The sequence below is a fragment of the Watersipora subatra genome, chromosome 7, assembly GCF_963576615.1.
Source record: "Watersipora subatra chromosome 7, tzWatSuba1.1, whole genome shotgun sequence".
Classification (NCBI taxonomy): Eukaryota; Metazoa; Bryozoa; class Gymnolaemata; order Cheilostomatida; family Watersiporidae; genus Watersipora; species Watersipora subatra.
The window spans coordinates 43,462,718-43,483,580 of record NC_088714.1 but is presented as its reverse complement, the minus strand read 5'-3'; the positions used below and the strand labels follow the sequence as shown (position 1 = coordinate 43,483,580).

Below are 20,863 nucleotides of genomic sequence, written 5' to 3'. Positions count from 1 at the left end.
GAACGTTTGTTTTGGTTATATATTTCATTTTGCCAACATATTAACAAACACTGCTATGCAAAAAATCCATTGTATCTATACTTTGTGCCTTGATAAAGCGATGTGAAGCTACGAAGCTAAAACGATCCTCTACAATGTTCCTTATTCTTACAAAACCATTAAGCTATTTTCACCACCATCAGAGTCAGTGCTGCTATTGCTATTTTAATTATCTGTGTAATCACAAAAATCTGAATTGGCTAAATTATCAACATAAGTAGTTATTTGTTTTCTAGCTCGGAGGGGTTTACAGAACTTACACAAAAAATGTTCATTTCAAGTTGGAAATTCCCAAACAAAGATTAAAAAATTAAACTTTAGGCTAATTTTATAGAAATTTTAGGACAACACTGTCACTACCATAAAAGTCCTAAGATCGTTGGTTATGTTATTAACGAATAACAAAATTCAGTTACTAGCAATTGCTGGGAAAGTCGCAAAAATGCGTGTACGGCGGTCGACCATAGAAAACGCATGAGTCTACTTCAGTGAAAGGGTTAAAACGTTGATACTTGATATTGTTGGATTTGCCACTGTTCGCGATAGTAAACATTCGTTTCCTTCAGCAGCTGAGTTACTAATTTTTTTCCAGCTACGAGTAGGCCTACTGTAACTTACTACTACAGAACTTGAACGGGTACTCCGAGGGTTGCGATAGGCAATGGTGAGAAGAAAGAGAGCAGCTGGTATCGTCTTACTGTCACCCTGATTTAGCCATGACCAGCTGTACGTCGCCTGCTCAAAAGTAGGCACAAGCCGAAAAATGTTTGTTCATACACCCGACAGCAAAACAAAAAATGTCTATCCGCAAGTGTTGCGTTGAACTAACATTGTGTTATTGTTATGCCATGCTTGCATTGAATTAAAATTACGTTATTGCTATGTCATGCTATGTTCTTCACGTTCTGCTATACCTACATATCATCCACATGCAGCACTTTCTAACATATTTTTCAGTACATGTATATATATATTTTCATGCATTCGTTTTTCTCATTGTATCTCATAAAAAGACTATCATGTTGGCGTTATGTTTTATTATTGTAAGGTGTTAATGCTGTATCTGCCTTGACATCATACCGTCTGTGCTGTTACACATATAAACTTTATCGACACAACCTCATTACTGTTTGTATATACCATGTCAAAATACAGGCTATAGACGAAGAACTGGTGAGCCATGATTAGTGTTTTAAGCATGTAGAAGTCTTCATTTAATAAATGCTGGCAATAGCAAAATATTTTGTATAATTTTTTAAAAGATGCAAAATTGTTCAATACTGCCAGTTTGAAGAGCTTCAGTTTGCCTAGCAATGTCAATTTAACAATCAGTTTTCTGTACACAAATAGGGCAACTCCAATTTGAGTGGTTTGAGACTGATGCATTGTAGACTAGCTGTAAAACATATTGCAGATTTCCATTGTTCTCCCCAACATTATTGACATGTATGACTGCATATGTGTATGCATAGTCTAATCAGAGCAAAAAAAATTTGTAGACTGCATATTTGGAGTTGTTTTACAGTATGAAAGACAACTCTCAATAACCTTTTTGCTGTACGTGAATCTGTTCCCATGGACAGGAAATGCAGCTAGCAGTTCAGCTTTGTGGCCATGGCGTCACTCAGGGATGCGCGTGAGGCCTATTTTGCCCTGAGTGCAGCGAGACTCTCCAGGCCCGGCACTCCGGATGAACGAGTTGGCGAGTGCAAGGCGATTGATTGCGAAGTGATTGTGTGCTAGGCAATTGATTGCGAGGTGATTGATTTCGAGTGAGATTGGTTGCGAGTAGGAGGCGATTGGTTGCGAGTGCGGGGTGATTGATTGCAAGGCCAGTGCGAGGTGAATGCAAGGTGAGTGCGAGGTGATTAATTGTGAGGAGATTGATTGCTGCGCGGCGATTGATTGCGAGGCGAGTGCAAGGCAATTGATTGTGAGGCCAGTGCGGGCCAATTGATTGCGAGTGCGAAGCGATTCATTGCGAGGCTAGTGCAAAAGCGCGTTGTCCACTGCTCGGCGAGTAAAGACTGGTCGGCCGAGGCAGGGGCTCGGCAGCAAAAGTGCGCGACCGTCAACTGCAAATATAGACGGGTATGAACGGATGCATGAATCTAGACGCTTGAATCTAGACACATGAATCTAGAATATTTACTAAATTTTACACGCATCTAGCTGTAAAACACATTGCAGATTTCCATTGTTCTGCCCAACATTATTGACATGTATATGTGTATGCATACTCTGATCAGGGCAACAATTTCAGCAGACTGCATCTTTGGAGTTGTTTTACAGTATGAAAGACAACTCTCAATAAACCTTATGCTGTACGTGAATCTGTTGCCGTAGGCGGGTAATGCAGCATGTACAGTATATATATAAGACATCCTATTATACAGTGTATATATAAGTCATCCTATTATACAGTATATATAAGACATCCTATTATACAGTATATATAAGACATTCTATTATACAGTACATATAAGATCTCTTATTATACAGTATATATAAGACATCCTATTATACTGTATATATAAGATATCCTATTATACAGTATATATAAGGCATCCTATTATACAGTATATATAAGGCATCCTATTATACAGTATATATAAGGCATCCTATTTTACAGTATATAAAAGATATCCTATTATACAGTATATATAAGACATCCTATTATACAGTATATATAAGATATCCTTTTATACAGTATATATAAGGCATCCTATTACACAGTATATATAAGACATCCTTATATACAATATATATAAGGCATTCTATTATACAGTATATATAAGACATCCTTATATACAGTATATATAAGACATCCTATTATACAGTGTATATACAGTGTATGACATCCTAATATACAGTACATATAAGACATATTACACAGTATATATAAGGCATCCTATTATACAGTTTGTTTGTCTGTATGTGTGTTTTTGTGTAGCTATTAAAATCTTGGAATTAAAATTCTGCATCCTGATGGGTTTAAACTCACGGAGATTGCAAACGCAAGTTTAAATCCACGCGCTCTACCACTGAGCTATCCAAGGTGTATTAGTTAAAGACACTATCATATACCGCACACGCTAAATGATGTATTATTTGAACATTGCGCCCACGCGTTACGATACCCCTGTTAGAAAATATTTTTCGCCTAATTCTAGGAAACACGATGCTTTTTCGTTATATTTTCGACGAATTTTTATGCCACACGATATCAACAACGACTTTTCGAAATTAAAATTTGGCGATTTGTGTACTGATTATATATCTTATTAAGAGATATACGTTGCTTGCCAAAGCAAGTTCTGTGGTATCTGTTATGGTAAAAACGGATTCGCACCTTTGAAATGATAAAATTTTAGTTAAAAGTAACGAAATTTACTAAAATACAAAACTGAAATACATGCTAAAACTTCCTTCAATTACGTGTTTAGTAAACTAATATAATTTAGGTTGGATTAAACTTTCTTGTTACATGCCTGTCTCGAAAATAAGAACTCTCCACGTAGCACATTGTAATGTTATATTATCTTGCGGATCATAACCACAAAATGTACTACAGTCATTGCAGGTATCTATAGTAACTAAGGTTAACATAGTATTTCGGTACTATTTTTAATGATGATGATTTTTACCAGGAGGTGATTGCATTAGACTAATGACTATCAATGACTATGGGTTTCTATGCCGCTCTATGTACGTCTATAGCCTACAATATTAGCCTACATACCAATTTTTGCATACCAACCCTAAAACGAACTGAAATCATATAGTTGTATACCAAATAATTTTTGATTGTAATCGTAGCCAAATAGACTATATTTAGCCATTACTTGCTAATATCTAAATATAGTCCATAGTGTAAATATGGCTAACATTTACATTTAATCACTTTTACATTTTTATTTTTCAACGAACTTATTTAAAATTTCAACGAACCACTTCTTTCAAGTTATGAAATTGTAAATTTACAGTTGTTTGAAAACCTTTACAGTTGTTTTTATTTTCTCTCCTAATTTATTTCAACTACACAAATACAAGTACACTTCTACACAACTACACATTTCTCATGATATGTAGTTTTAAAGCTAGAATGGCAAATTTTGTTACGTTAATTAAAAAACAGGAAAAAAACAAAAACTGCAGAATATAGTATTTTAATGACTGGTTAATAGCTGAAATGACATGTAGCAAAGCAATGCTTCTAACTTATATATAATCTATGTATCCACTTTATATATTGATCATATGATCTTCCGACATAAACTGAACTTGCCTGCCAATCAGAGCTTGTGAAGTCTTTAAACACATCTTAGTGATAGGAGCCATACCTCCATAGGCTAGATATATCTCTTTTACCTGAGACATATAATTAAGGGAAGTAAATTCTTGCTAATTCAAAAGCGCAGTAAATATTTCATGGCCATGAACAAACATAGTATCGTATATTTTGGAGTATAAGTAGATTTTTTCATAGTTTGTCTGGAGGTGCGTCTTATACTTAAGCAACTTACTTGTGAACTTATTGAAATATTATTACCGGAATACCATTTCACATGTTATTTTCACACTAAACCATTCTAGGCCAGTGTTAATAATTAAACATCAGCTGTAACTTTTTAAAAAACTGAGAAGGGCTTAACATAAACGATACCAAAACGAAAATCATATTCTGCAAATTACAAGCTGTGAATGTAGTAAAATGTGCAGTCGAAAACAGCGAACAGCCTAAAGATAAGTTGTATTTAGCGAGAAACTTGTAAGAGACTGGCGAAAGGCCGATAATACTGTTAATGAAATTGAAAAAGCAAAAAATTTCAATCATAGGCTAGAACATAAGTGGCGAATTTTTCTAACACCGGTGTCAGCTTAGTTGAAAAGTGACGGCGGGAATGAAGATCTCATTGGATTTTAGCTACCAAATATTTGGAGTGGCACAAATGGTTTTAGTAAATTTTTTGCAATGTTATTTATGCTATAGTCATCAGAATAACTCTTAACATGTTATGTTAACATGCCAGTTATGTTCTCAGTTGTGTCATGTAGCGTAAGAATGCCTGTAAGTCTGATGTTGCCTCCATCGTATCTTTCAACTGTTTGTCATTTAAATTTTAAATGACACGTCTGTTCGTGATGTTCACTTTCATCAAATAAATTTTCCCAAAGAAGCAACTTGCATGTATGTTCCAGTGTGACATATACATGCTTTCTTCGTTTATAATACATTTTATGGCTGGGCGACATATACTCTAGAGTGCCTTATAGTCTGGAAAATACGGTAAAAATACAAGTCTTTCTAAAAGCACAGAGTATGGCATACCCTGCTAGTTCCCTCCTCAAAGAGCACACGCATGCCACTGTTAACTATGGCAATGTCATCTTCCTTTCTGTGTGCTTGTTTGTACCCAGCAAAGAACTCATTCTGAAATAAGATGCAAAACAATTTCATTGTTGAGACACTACAGACACTTCTGATCTCTCTCAACATCAGTCGCAAACTACTCCAATTCTTTCTCTCAGATTAGAAGTCCTCACTGACCTGGCAAGTTTTAGGAATGTGGATACTGTGAAGTATCTCATCCTCAGCGACTGCTATCTTCCGGTAACTTACAAAGAACTTTTCATCAAGTTTAACCTCTCTGAGTCCTCTTTCTGTAATTAGTAAATCCTGTGTATGTAACTGATCTTTCTAATTCTCTATGAGCACCCTTGAAACTGACAAACAATGTTGGTTAGAAAAGCAGATCAACTTCAGTCTTACCTGCAGATACAAGTCGAATTTTGACAGCTGCAGCTAAATACAGTGAGTTGAGGTCAGATATTGGACTGGCTGTCATTAAGTTACCAGCCATCGACTAAAACAAATAGATGACTTCACAACTAAAACAATTTAAACATATCTAAGCAGAACAGAACTAGCAGTAAATAGTAAAGTGTTTTTGTTTTTCATGTCCATGTCTTTTCTTCTTCTTGAAATGATACAAAAGCTTACAGAGACATTCCTAATCTGATGTCCAGCGAACCACCTCAGCATCTCCACTATCTCTCTATACACTCCGCTCTCCTGTTCTGGAACACAATCTATTTGCTCTTGAAGGGTCTGCTCAAGTTTTGTAAGAGAGACAGAAGCACCAAACCAGATACCATCATTTTCCTTTTGTATAGCATTAAGTTCTGGCACATGGGTTGGTGCAATAATGAGTGGGTAGAGTTGGTTCTTAAACTTCACTTCTATCCCTTCAAAAAAAATTGGCACTATACAGCACCTATGGCAAAGACAGGATCCTTATTATCAAAATATACCACCGATTGAAAAGCACCTACCAACTTCTGTGTTTCCACAGACAAGCTTCGCAGATGGATATTTCTGCTTGAGTTTAAGGAGTGTCTGCAAGTCTGTTGGTCTGAACCACTGAACTCTCTCTCCTTTATAGTGCCTCTCTTCTGACCCAAAGTCTCTCAGCTAGTAATCACATCACAATGTATTACATCATTGGCTAGTAATAATATCATAGAGGTATACATGCAGAGGTTTATGATTCACTGGAGGCCATGAATGAGTTTTGTTCTAGGTCTATTATACAAGTTGATGTTATTTCAAGTATGCAAAGAAATTTCATCAGCCATATTAGCCTATTAACTATAGTTGACAAACTCAATCTAGACAGAGAAAAGAAAAGTAATAGAAAGGAGCAATGACTTGGGTGAACAGAAGAATTAGTAAATAGACCCATTTTCATATGATGGTTTTAACAAGATCTTTTCTCATTTATCGAGCTTTCCAGAAACAAAACTAAAAATCTTTGGCTCCGCCTGGCAAGAAATTTTCATCATCATAGCATGGAACCTACTTAACATAAAAATAAAAACGTATATTGCAGTAGATCACTAGAAATTGCATACAAACTTTAATCCTGAAAGGTAGAGAGGTAACATACGAATAGGTAGAAAATTATTAAAGTGAGCAATTACATGTATTGCTCTCTTAAATACAATATACCGTAAAATCTCTAATTGAACGCCACCTCTATTTGAACGCCACTCCTATTTGAATGCCACTTCTATTGGACAGCAACAACTAGAGAAGAGTTGAAAAATGAAGCGCCACCCTCTAATTGAACACCATCCCCATTTGACTGTCACCTTGACTATATTTTATCTTTATGAACCCATAATATCAAGTGATCAGTAGAAGTGTCCACAAAATCGTATTAACAATGAATCGCTTACATTAATAACAATCAATTCTTTCGTTGTCCAACTCCAAAGCTTTTCCCTTTTTTCGTTAAAACTTCAAAAGCAACACCATAGAAATAATCAACGGACGCAGGCTAATAGCAGTTCTTTGTTTAACATGGTCTTGATACTTTGAAGTACATGTACCTATATAAAAAAATGATTTAAATTTATGTTGGTAGATGAACTTCGAAAGCAACGCAATAGCAATAATTAATGTCTGTCTCAGGCTAATGGTAAATCCTTGTTTAACACGATCTTTCTAGTTCAAAGTACATGTACATATATAAAAAACGGTTTAAATTTACATGCTAGATGAACTTTGAAAACAACACCATAATAATTACTAACTGCCTAAGTCTAATAATAGTTTCTTTTTTACCGCGGTCTTAATACGTAGAAGAACATGCATATAAAAAATGGTTTGCAAGTTTTGGGCCAATGGTTACATTTAGTGAACAAAATTTTATGCGTTGCGTTTGTGCTAAATTGAGTGGGTAAAAGCTTTGCTCTGCCAAAAAATTGTTTAGACGCTAATATCGACTATTTCAGCAGTGTAGAAGAAGAGTTGAAGCCAGAAGATAATGTGTAAACTATTGAACAACCAGAAGATGTTTGGTCCATCGCAAGCAACAATCAGAACGCAGCTATCTGAGCAAACGATGCAAATATTATTGTTTTAAAGACGTTAATTTTTGTTTCTGCATGTAATATAAGTATGGTTCGTTCACTTGTTCATGAATATATATTTGTATTATTTGATAGATTATCATTATATAACTTATAATTACGCAGATTTATAGCATGTTATTTAATAGCACCTTTTGCGGCTATCATAGCACGGCTTACAACGGATCGATGTTCATAACTCTACTACTATTGCTCATAAAAAGCTAGTTTTGGCTGCAAACTGTAACAGACATATCAATGAGTGCAATGAACTTTTATGCAACATTGTTAAATATAGATATAAAATATAAATGTCTTCAAATTTAGAATGAAATAAAAATTAAAAATGCCAACAAATTGCAAAGGACACAGGCTATAATATCATCGGAGGTCAATTGCAAGCAATAGATATCAACTGGTAAAGATATTTCTCGGTTTCTCAATGCATAATTGTTAAGAGATCTTTGACAAGTTGAAGGTAAGTTAGCAGATTTATTGCATCAAAAAGGTTTAATATCGTTTCACCGGCAAAAAGAAAGCGAAATATAGGCAATTTTTGCTTACGGCTAAATTATTAATTAGGGCTAAATTAATCTTCCGGAAATTTTGACGAGCCATTTGAAAAATACACCGTCAGCCCCTATTTAAACGCCACCTCCAATTGACCACCACTATAAAAGAAGGGTTGAAAAATAGAGCGCATGGTGTTCAATTAGAGGTTTTACGGTAGTCACAGTGGCAATGATAATAATGAACCGATGTAAAAATTGTTTTATAAATTTTTTTTATTTGATTTGACTTTCTAACAAAATGCTAAAAGCTAAGATAGTAAAAAGAAATATATTCCACTCAAACAGAAAATGGTAGATTTCATCTTCCTCATGGCTAGCTGCAAATGCTTTCATGGGTTAGCAGAATCGATAATGGAATAGCTCATAAGTCGGTGGTGAATAATACCTTACTGTAAGATATAGGTAGTTCATGTAGCAGACGTGAAATGCTGCCATGACCATTCTATTTTATTGTCATGACCATTCATAACACCATAACAATTGTCAATAATTATCATGGCAGCGGAAATGTCCTGACAATTGATTTATTTCTAGCTTATCACCCATATTAGTACAACAAAAGTACTCTAACACAAGCCAAACATCTGTTACAGTAATAGTACATTGTTTCTAAAGAATTTGCGGTACAATTAAAACCTTTATTCATTACCAGAAAAGTTATTTCTACCATTCATTAAGGTATAAAAATAACAGATGTAATAGCTGTCAAGCAGCACTAATTTTAATATATAATCAAAGCCAGGGGTTCCCAACCTTTTTCATTTTGTTCCCCTTTGGGTCTTATCAGAAAATAAGATCTTGCATCTAGCTCTGGATAGAGCCAGCTGCAGATCACATTGCACCATTAGTCTATTGCAGGCTTTAGATTAAATATTAAGCGAGTTGAGAGCCTTGACTCACACAGATTATGTGGTCACAAATGGCAGTAGTTTATGAAGAGCAGTATTTGTATATATGGACCAGATGTGTTAACTTTTGACCAACACCCAGTAACTGAAACTGCTCCAGATGAAAGTTTTGCTGCTGAAACTAAGTTAAGCTCCAGATATTCATACTGGCACTCAGCTGGTACCGTGTGACTTCCTACTGATATGAATTGATGAGTGAATCTAAATCTTCATTGGATATCTGAGAAAAATATCATTTGAACTATGTGTGAAAGAGTTCCAATTGTTCTGTAATCTTGTTCTGGATTTCATCATAAAGTGTCATCATCATCAGTCATCATCCTCAACCACTGATCTGCTATATTTACAATCTATGACTAATCAAAGACAACGCTTAACCAGATTAAAAGAGAGAATAACCTTGAGTTGAGGAGGGAATATTGGTTCTTGAGAAGGATCATACAAGCTTTTAGGAGTTGCCCTCTTATCCTCATTCGAAGTCTCACTATCGCTATGGCCTCCCTTTACATTCCTGCAGCAGTTCTCCCCCATAGCGCATGGAGCCTTCACAAAAGACTTGAAGCCCTCTAGAATTGGTCTATAGCCAGTACATCGACATAGATTACCTGAGTAAGAAAGTGACCCGAGTAAGGAGGTGACAAGTCTGGAAATAGGTATGTTATCAGCAGTATGTTACCATCTAAAAAATTATTTTTGATCCGTAAAATAATATTAACTAATTAGTTATATGTAACAAAAACAGTTCGTCGTCATAAAAGGGTTTTTGACAATATTTATTGGGTTTGCTCACACATGAAAATAACAGATCAATAAAAGAGCCCAGTTACAAAAAGCTCTAAAACACATTTCGAAAAACAGTTACAAATGGTAAACACTATTTTAGACAAGCAAAGAGAATATTCCATGTCAAAAGTGCTTACGGACAGACGTTTTTAAACATGTAAAAATTGTGAAGACCACTAACTTGACCTCGTATAAATTTAAATTTTACAACTCCATTTTTTCCAAAATGTAACTTGGGTACTGTGAGCATATGCCTCTTCAATTGCTATCCAACACTGAACTATTACATACAATATGCAATTGTTATATTTCTCAATAACTTGAAGTTTATAATATGGTTATTTTAAAGGTTTGAAATACTGAGTCCTTCCAGTGTTTGAATAACAGTAGTAGTTTATTCGTAACTTGAGATCAGACTGATGAGTTCAGAATGCGATTTTATTTATATAGCAATTTGTTAGCTTTATAGCTAAAGAAAGTATCAAAAAGCTTTAATAAATGATAAAAATATAGCCTTTAGCTTTCCGATAATAGAATAATCGATTTCTTGGCTTTCAAGATTCTCAACAATAATCTTGGAGTGTATTTTAACCAGCAAAAACCTTTGGTGAAAGACTTGAGGAACAGGCAGGATACATTTACTTTCTCACACTAGTTTATATGTTAGAAAACTGCAGTGATATTTACCTTCAAAGGCCTTTTCCATCTGCTGCTGGCTAGGTTCTGGAACATTCCTAAGTAAGGCATACATCGACATAACAATGCCAGGAGTACAAAAACCACACTGTGATCCATGCGATGCGGCCAGTCTCTCCTATAAGATACGGAAGAGCATGAATTAAGAGCTGCTTGATATAGTATAGACATTGCATCAAGAGTTTCGTGTCCAGCGAATGTATCATGACAGTGTTTAAATACAATATTAACAACTACTGGATAGTATTTAGTAGCACGGAACAGTAATGTTTAAAATTTGTGATATTGGTGAATAGAATACCATATATACATGTCGATAGGAAAATGAACATTGAAAAACTCAGTTAGGGTGTAAACCTTTTCTCCACACCTGAATAACATGGAGTTTGGTTTTAGTACTCCCAATTCCTTCTACAGTTGTAACAGCCATTCCATGCAAAGACACCAATGGGGCAAGGCATGCATTCACAGAAAAGTGTCTGATATCAACTGTAAGGAAAGTCGCACGAGGTCAAAAGGAACAAACAAGTCATGAGAACACAACTTTGCATTAAGATCGAGTCGTGCAACCGTATATGTGGGGAGGGTTAAGGATACAAAACTTTATCTTCTTGCTTGTTGTAAGAAGAGACCATGACTGTACAGGCACCACAGCCACCTTCAGCACAGCCTAGTTTAGTGCCAGTCAGGTGACACTCATTTCTTAGAAACTGGAGAAGGGTGTCTTCTGGTTCAGGATTGTCTACTCTTATCTGCAACAATAAGTATAGATACAGCCAAGCCTCGACTTATAATCATTTCAACAAACAAAATTTTAACATAGGATGCAGAATTTGAGCAAATATCTGGGAATGTACATATAGTAAGATTGCATATAGTAATCTATAGCGTATGATCGTAAAAGAGTGTCTAGAAAAATATTACTATTTCTATATAAAAGTAAAGAAAAAGCTGGTTGAGATTAAACATCAAGTTCAAAATAAATGAAAAGATAAATCAAGTTGATTTAAATAATACCTAGTGTAAATTACAGTGAGTTACTCCTACGATGTGCAGCCTGGGCTTCTATTCACACGCCTTTTCATTAAAATAACAATAACAACCTTTCTACTGATTTCTACTTTGTCTAGTTTTTAAATATAATGTAGACTATTACATTAAATTTAGCACATAGTGTTATACATGTATTTGCCTTAATATTTATCCCATGTATCTATACACATAAATAAAAGCAATGCTGGGCATTTCGCTAGTTCTTAAAATAATATATGTTCCAACATACAACATTTTTGATATATGCATGTTGAGAGTTGACCGCAATTAAAAACATGGACTGAGATCTATAATAGACGCATTTGCTAATTGCAATAAATGTTGTTGTTAGATTCATCAATGAGGCTTCTTCTAATCGATAGAGTAACAACTGTGTCCTCTGTCGATAGGTCAAAGTAACTGCAAAAGATAACTCAAAGTTAACGGCACACAAAGGCTTCAGAGATTACTGATCACATACCCTGGCAAACTATACAATTTTTCATGTGCACCATGAGCCACCGATTAGGAATTGGCTGTTTATTGGCAGACTAATCAGGCAAAAGAACACCAAATTGTGCAACTGGAACTCAACCATGATATGGGCTTAAGCAAGGCTGCTATACCGAAAACATAAGGACAGCGAGGAGTAGTTCAGTAGTAGGAGGATAAAACCAGTAACCTTAGTCTTATACTCTATTTGCAGGCTAAAACCACAATTACCACAAAGATTTTGCAAAATCATGCAGTGTTACTGAGTGGTTGCGATTTATAATTTACTACTAAATTCTAATCGAATTAACACACTTTCAAAACATACTGTCATCAGAAGAAATTATTTGCTTTATAACCATGGACAGGCCCTATACTACTGACACTGATAGGATGCTATTACAGGGTATATGACATTAGAATTCTAAAAACTATATTGTAATAACCTTTCCGTATTTTAACTTTTCATCTGTTTGTCCTTGAAGTGATGGGTGCTCAAGCGCTGCCTATGCAATACTTTATATAAGCATATATACTAAAGGATCGAAAACTGGACTGTTACATCTTTCGAGTGCAGATAGAAATGAGGATAATATTTGACAGTTTAATAAAAATAACAATTTATATAATGTCATATTTGGCTGACTTCTGCTAATCTATGTACATGTAAATAGATCTCAGTGTTTGTTTTTTCATTGGTTTTTTGTTTTCATTCCTGTGTCCAGTTATATCAGTTATATCAGATTTCAACTCGGGACATTCAAATCACAAGTTTACAAACAGCCGCGCATAACCACTAGGCTGAAGGCTGGTTCACACTATACCACCGTATGTCGATATTTCCTTTCGGCGTTCATCGTCGTTTTCCTTCCGGCGTTCATCGCTGGTTATGCGAACAGGAGCTGATAGCATCGACGAAGCAAAGTTTATGTCGGAAAAGTTTGTTGCTGTCAAACTTTCCCAATATTTCACCGAGCATCGACGACAGCCTGTATAATGATAACCATTTCTGCTAATTTGCAGTCGCGGATAGCATGATTTATTTTCATTTATGATATTTGGTGCGGGCCTAGTATTTGATTCGAGCATGCGAAAACAAAGACGTTTCTTCGTGAAGAAAAGAAAAATGATAACACTACGCCACAGAGTATTTGCTGATTCAAACAGGATGGGTTTATGGTAGTTTGAACATTGTAACGAGATACAGAGATATAGTGTGAACCAGCCTAAAGTTGTTCTTATCATTACTAACACTCTCACATATAAGTATATCCTTATCATGATTGCGCACGCTAAATATGCACTTTTTATTATTAATTAATATTTCCTTATACTGTTGTTACTTTTAGAAATTTTTAAAAGCTTAATTTTCCACTATTACCTATTTTTTATTTGTAATTTAAAAATGTGCTGTTTCAAGGGCCAGGCCCGTATTCCCTGAGGCGGCTGGCCGGCTGAGCCGCCCCAACTTTTTAGGAATATTCCGCTGCTAAGTACAGTCAAACTCGGATAACTCGCCTTCGGATAAAATGTAACATTTCATCTCGAACATGAGGTTAACTCGAGCGGATTTGTTTGGTCCGTTCGAGTTATCTGAAGCAATGATAAATTGCTTCAGATAACTCGACCTCAACATCATTTACTCGAACAGTTATTTGCCCAACGGCTATGGAGACGGTTTTTATCGCTGTACAATATCACTTTATTCCAAGCCATAGAGACAAACATCAACGTTAAGTAGTTCTTGTGCATCATTATAATTATCATCATCATCAGCGGCAAAATACATGTATTCTTGTTAACGACTTTTATAAAGGTTTGCAAAAGGTCAAGTTTTACCAAACATCCGCTTGGCCATGTCCCATCGAAAGCGTGGAAACCTCCGGATGAACTCAAAATAAAATCGGCAAAATTGATCTTTGTTAAAACGCTTAAAAGAAAAAGATTTTCTGAGCGTTTTAACTGCAGTCAAGTTTTGCTTATTTTAATCTAAAAACGTCCCGGCAGTCACATCACCTAAAACCAAACAAATCTCAAAAACTAGAAAAATGTTGATACTTTCCGATAAAATTTTTTAAAACTTCACATGAGAGGCCCGGCTGAGGCCCTAAATGAGAGAAACCTGTTGGAGGCTTACACCGCCCCCTCCATATTCCCAGGTGTTCATAACTAGTCGCCTAACATTAGCCGCCCCAACTTGCAACCAGTGAACACAGGCCCGTCAAGGGCGATAGTTAAATCTACAAAGTACACAGACAAAATCTCCTTGTGCGCTTCACTGTTTTAAGTTTGTACTAGTATCGAGAGGTACCAGTATCGTCCATCAAAACTGACTACGATGATCTTCTGCTGTAACAGTAATCTTTTTTATACACACAATTCCTTGTACCCATTGTTCATTTTTTCTCTTAATTTATTTGAATTGCACAAAATACTTTTCTCATGATATGAAATTTAATAATTATATTGGTAAATTATGTATATGTTAAAAAAAAAGTTTTATGTGCAGACTTTTTATTACACGGGTATTTAACTGATCTTTTTTTATAATGAGAGCTATGTCTGTCCATCCGAAGACAAGCTATGTCTGTCCATCCGAAGACACGTTAAGAGCGTCAAGAAAAAATTACACCTTACAGGAATCGATCCCATATACTCGGCTTCCCAGCCATGTACACCACCATCTGTGCCACTTAATCAGCTTGTTACATTGCCAATTATTAAACATAGTACACATGATCTCTCAAGGTGCACAGAACTGCCAGCTTACTAGTATCAATAAAATTGATATACAATGTATAGTTATTAAACCTAAAATCTTTACCAACACACGCCCAAACATTGTGTTAACATAACAAGGCACTCATTTTAGGTATACATGTATGTTTTTTTTCTGTAAAATTTATGTAAGATTTGTTAATATGAGAAAAGACAACAACACATTGCCAATAGCATTCAGTTTTGTAGTTGGTTGAGTACACAGTCGTTCATAACTATAATTTGAAATTTTCTATTTGACCCGAACTACTGCTCATGCATGCTGAATCATTGCAAATTGTTCCACTATATATATAATTGTTCCATTGATATTATTTCTGATTTAAATGAAAGGAATCTGTCCTGCAATCACTTTTTGCGCAATGTATAAACATAGGAGTTGTCACACGTGCTTCAGAATCCTATGGCAATACTCAAAGTGCAGGAATATCTTGAAGGCAATTCCTAGAGGCTACCTGAAATGACACTTGAAAGATGGACTATTATTATACCGTAGTACTTGAGTACATACACAGACTGCCCTTGTGAGACTTCTTAAAGGTTGACTTACAACAAAATTCACATTGCAGTTATTTGGTATCAAAAGATTTACCATGTCTTACTCTGCTGTGTTGAAGATGCAGAATATGTGGAAATGTGATTACAAGCTCTTAAAAGCTCAAAAACGAACAGTTAATCGCAGCCATCACGAAAACGCCATAGATCAGAATCTCTTTCCAAAAAGGCCCAAATGGGACATAGTTGAACACGATGGCTTCTGTTTACACTATCATGCAACCTTATTCGTCAAAATATTTTCACAAATATACTTGTAGCATTCAATAAAACCATGTCTATTGTCCTTACGCGTCTATTTCATTATCATTGTAATGCTGTCACTTTGAGCACTGATATCTCAAAACCTGCCGTAAAAATTAGTTTAATTTTTTAACCTTAGCTTAAAGGAGTACATATCATCCTCTGATAAACATGAGGAGCCTGGTGGTCACCTGTGATAAAGAAAAATGCTGCAGAAATTGTTCGCGCCATTTGGCAGGAAGTATGGGTCACATGATCAGATTACGAATAAATGAATAGCACGGGCTGAAACGAAACTTTAAAGTAGCAAGCATCTATATTTGATATGGGTTGTCTGGTAGAAATGATGTTTGTCATAAACTAGTGCTACGAGATGTTTTATATTAAGCTTTTTATTGGCCTTTCAACGCATGTGATAACATCATGTGTCAAAACAATAACCAAAATGTTTGAGAACGTCATCAAAATAAAATGATTCCAAAGTACGGCGTTTCCGTGTGGCTGCGATTAACTGTTCGTTTTTGAGCTTTCAAGAGCTTGTAATCACATTTCCACATATCTGCACCTACAACACAGCAGAGTAAGACATGGTGAATCTTTTGATACCAAATAACTGTAATGTGAATTTTGTTGCAAGTAAACCTCTAAGATTGACATAGCCACATATTAATTAGCCTGTTGAGCTTTTAGCTACAGTGGGGCGCATATTTTATATCGCGACTGACTCGATTAAAATGCGTCCAATGTCAAAACATGTGGGATATTTTTCTTTCAAACTCGGAGTTAATATTTTTTGTTATGGAGATAGCCTAATATCTTTAAAACAAGTGCGTTGAAAACAGAGTTGCATAGGCATGCTGTAAGGACATCACCAATGATGATGATGAAAACCCAACCTTCAGTCGCAAAGATTTATGCAATAATACCAATATTGATGTTTACATCATACACAATACTTAGTTTATGATGCGATGTTTTCAAAAATACCCCCTTGAATCGGAAGTTTGAATCGCTTCTAAGAATTAAATATGCGACGTTTGAAGCCATTTACATGCTACGAAAATGAAAAATACGACAAAAAATCCGTAGCATGTAACACTAGTGAGCTTTGACGATAGCCTCTGAAATTAAAGTGATATTCTCAATCCCCTACGCTATTGCTATTATTTCTTGCATATCATTCCATGAGGTTCTGTTTTCTGCTTGTCTTTGTGGCTTTTCCCTTAATGCCTCTATGTCAACTTTGAATATTTAGACATGAGCGATAATAGTAAATAGAATGAAAAATGGGAACTTATTTCATCAAAACAGAGGAAAAGCATTGGAATGCCACGCCCTCAATATTCCTCAATCACAGTATTCCTCGCATAAACAACCGTCGCTAGATCTGCATAATTAGATATAATTGAAGGTTTATCGTGTCAAGGCAGTCAAGCGAATACTGCACACAAAAGTCCACTATGAAAAATAGACTTAGTAGCAATCTAAAGGAAGCCTTAGAGTTACAAAGTAACAATTAAGGCAATTTGAGATTTCAAGAAACAAAATGTTTTTAAAAACGATGAAACAGAATAATAAACAACCAGCATATATATAATAAGCTAATATTTGAATTCTTCAATCCATGCCACGAACAAGACATGTCTCTCACATAGCTACAGTTAATGCTTTGTCAATCTTCATTACACAGGAGGAGAGGTCATAGAGCTGTTTCGAACAAGTCAATATCCCAATCTTATATGTTAGCAGGATAGATCCTTTAAATGTACACCTTATTTCAGTAATGGAAACTAGTTAGTTGGCTATATGAATGCCTTTATAGAACGTACCTGCTTTCCATTGACATAGAAAATAAGAGTCCGTTTATCCTCGTTGCCAAATTGGCAGATATCGAAAGGTTTCCCCATCTTGCCTATTCAACCTTGCAGCTCCTGCTATAGCCTACCCAAAAGTTGATGAATAAGAATGCATACCAAAAGTTATTATACTATAAAACTGTGAAATCAGTTTAACTCCAGAATAGGCCATTTCTATATAAATCAGGGCATTAGTAGTTGTTCTGCTGCACCGTAGTATAATTTATTAATGCATTACTGTAGCTATAGCAGTACAGCAATGATAGTATAATTTGAAATACTATCAACCAGAGGAAAGACACTATATAATTTTAAAATGTTTTCAGTAATATGCATATTGGTTATGAGCCAGGACATGATACTCAGAGAATATGGGGATAAAGAGCTAAGAGAATTCTTTAGGACTAAATGGTCAATAACTGTTGATTAATCGAAATACCAGTTAGTCTAACATAATAATACTATAATACTTGAATTAGTTTTGTCTGGATAATAAATTAATAATATATATAAATAATAATGGTCATGAAAAGACGACTCAAACTAATTTAAATCAAAATGGAAGTTTGAAAGATCTCCTAGGTCAGGTTTCTGCTACCTATTCCATTCAGAGAGCTATTTGAACCCGTTTTCTGCAAGAAAGAATGCAGTGAGAACCACAAACCCCATTTGATATTTTTAATTAAAAAATACGTAAACGCTATATGCAACATTTTTGTTTAGTTTTTAATGCTTCTATACCATGTTTACCACATAAAACAAAAATGTGTGGCGTGTATAATGATTTAACTGCTGAGAAAAAAATTACATTTTTGCAAATAACAATAAAATAGCTAATAATAACTTGATGGTAATGTGAAAATATTACGTTGTTTATAAGATCACTTTCAAGAAAAATTGCAACTTCATGTTTAATTCAGTCCTTCTTTTAACAAAACGCCGAACTTAAATTCCAACCGCAGCAAATGTCATTTATGCAGCAATTTTTGCTCAAATTAGCCTTACGCATCAGTTCAGCTCCGAAATAGCCTTTTTTCTCTCATCTCCCTGTGAATACTTTTGAGCAAAGGCTGCGGGTTTATTCTGAAAGTGTCTTGTGACATTTGACTTTTTGTTTGCAAATTTCTCATTACATATTAAGTAAACTGGTGAACCAGTCTCATCAGCAGTGAAAGCAAACGAATCCGCCCACAAAGGATTAAATGCTCTATTTTCCTCTGTCACTTTTCTTTCCTTAGTATTCTCCATAGTTCCATAGTTTGCCTACCTATGGTAAAAAAAGTCAAGAAATGTCGTGCTGGCCAGTGTAACTTTGGCGGTTTTATTGGCGCATAAATAATGACCCATAACAAGCGACAATGTTTGATTTATCACCACAATTACAATTTTTTAAATTATATTACAAAATCTAGTGATAAAACTTCTATGTTGTTTATGAATTACTCAGCATATGGTGAAAAAAGAAAAAGATCCAAAGTCAGAAGGAGCAGCAGTGAGGGGATGAAAGAGCTGCATGTGGCTCCAGAGCCGCGGGTTGCTGATAGCTGACCTAGATCATAATGATGAGGGCTTCATGAAACTTTGTTGTCTTGCTACAGAATAACTGATAGGGTGAAATACCACACTGATCTGACCTGACTGAAACCTAACGTATGCTACTTACTTACACCATGAAAGAGTTTTAGATGAGCCAGAAGATAATATTGCCTGGACTTCTATGTGAAAAGATTAAAACTGTACGAGCATAATTAATCCGCGGTACTAGATGAACTCATCTGAAGAAGCAGCTAACCGCTGCCTAACAGGTTAAGTTCTGCTACTTGCAAAAACTACACCGGTACTTGAACAATATCAATTATCGTTATGGCCCGAAACGTTTTTTGAAATGGCATTTTTCAGGGTAATGTTAGCCAGAAAATTTATCCTTCAAAAACAGCTTTTTTCATGGGATATTTTAACCTGTACTTGATCAGAACATATTAATTGGGAGATAACTTGTATTAATTTTTTTGTTCTTAGTAGTTATACAGATTATAAACAGGTTTGTTTTATACAAACTAATGGACAACCGCAAATTTATTACGGACAATGATTGTAATTGAAAGTGCAAGAAGTATGTAGTATAACATAAAAAATGAACAACTTTCCATAATATAAACTGAATGCTAAAAAAGCAGATAAAATCCAACATAGTAATGTTACAATAAAAACTATTCATTTCGAATAAACAAGTCAAAGAAGCTAAGCTGTACTAGTATTATAGCAAGCTACGCCAGCGTAGTATTTTGCGTACAATGGCTGACCTACACATATTTATAAAAAATATACATATTATACTAGCCAACAAACATGAATACAGAAAACATCAAATTTCAACAACACTTATTGAATATACTTAGCTGGTGTTCGCATGACCAAACTTTTGCTACCTAGCAGCGCTGACTGTGAGGTGGAGGTATGTTTTTTAAATACAATATAATGAAGTCTAACATTCACAAACTTTCTAACTAGTTTCTGTAATATAGGATGACAAGTGGGCAGTTCAAGTGGCATATCAATATTTGCATTTAGAAGCTATTAAAGTACCAATATGGTTATTCTTAAGATGAGGTTCAAAGCTTCTCACGACAGACTCCCACTTTTTGAATAGAGCAAATGTGTCACCAGAAACTTCACACAAAGCACCTTCTTTAAAAAATTTAATAGCAGAAAACCTGACCTACAATGAGGAATACCAGATGCTTTAATAGCAGAAAACCTGATCTACAATGAGGAATACCAGATGCTTTATATAGGCTGGTGCAACAACCTTAAAGGTTGACTTGCAACAAAATTCACATTACAGTTGTTTGGTATTAAGGATTCACCATGGCTTACTCTGCTGTGTGGTAGGTGCAACATATGTGGAAATGTGATTACAAGCTCTTAAAAGCCAACAGTTAATCGCAGTCATCAACAAAACGTCCTAGATTGGAATCCCTTTCCGAAATGG

The 20,863-nt window shown here is 35.2% G+C and overlaps 1 protein-coding gene across 1 annotated transcript in view; it reads right to left on the bottom strand.

Annotated features, from left to right (window-relative positions):
* Positions 1 to 17,923, bottom strand: part of LOC137400335 (xanthine dehydrogenase/oxidase-like) — a 56,585-nt gene extending 38,662 nt beyond the window's left edge. Inside the window, exons 1-11 of the mRNA XM_068086665.1 lie at positions 17,845 to 17,923; positions 11,513 to 11,667; positions 11,286 to 11,394; positions 10,907 to 11,033; positions 9,836 to 10,041; positions 6,376 to 6,514; positions 6,044 to 6,288; positions 5,813 to 5,906; positions 5,591 to 5,703; positions 5,372 to 5,473; positions 4,328 to 4,410 (exon numbers count right to left, since the gene is read on the bottom strand). Coding sequence (XP_067942766.1) covers positions 4,328 to 4,410; positions 5,372 to 5,473; positions 5,591 to 5,703; positions 5,813 to 5,906; positions 6,044 to 6,288; positions 6,376 to 6,514; positions 9,836 to 10,041; positions 10,907 to 11,033; positions 11,286 to 11,394; positions 11,513 to 11,667; positions 17,845 to 17,922 — 1,451 coding nt within the window. The 5' untranslated portion in view covers position 17,923. The remainder of the gene's footprint in view (positions 1 to 4,327; positions 4,411 to 5,371; positions 5,474 to 5,590; positions 5,704 to 5,812; positions 5,907 to 6,043; positions 6,289 to 6,375; positions 6,515 to 9,835; positions 10,042 to 10,906; positions 11,034 to 11,285; positions 11,395 to 11,512; positions 11,668 to 17,844) is intronic.
* Between the last annotated feature and the right edge of the window lie 2,940 nt (positions 17,924 to 20,863).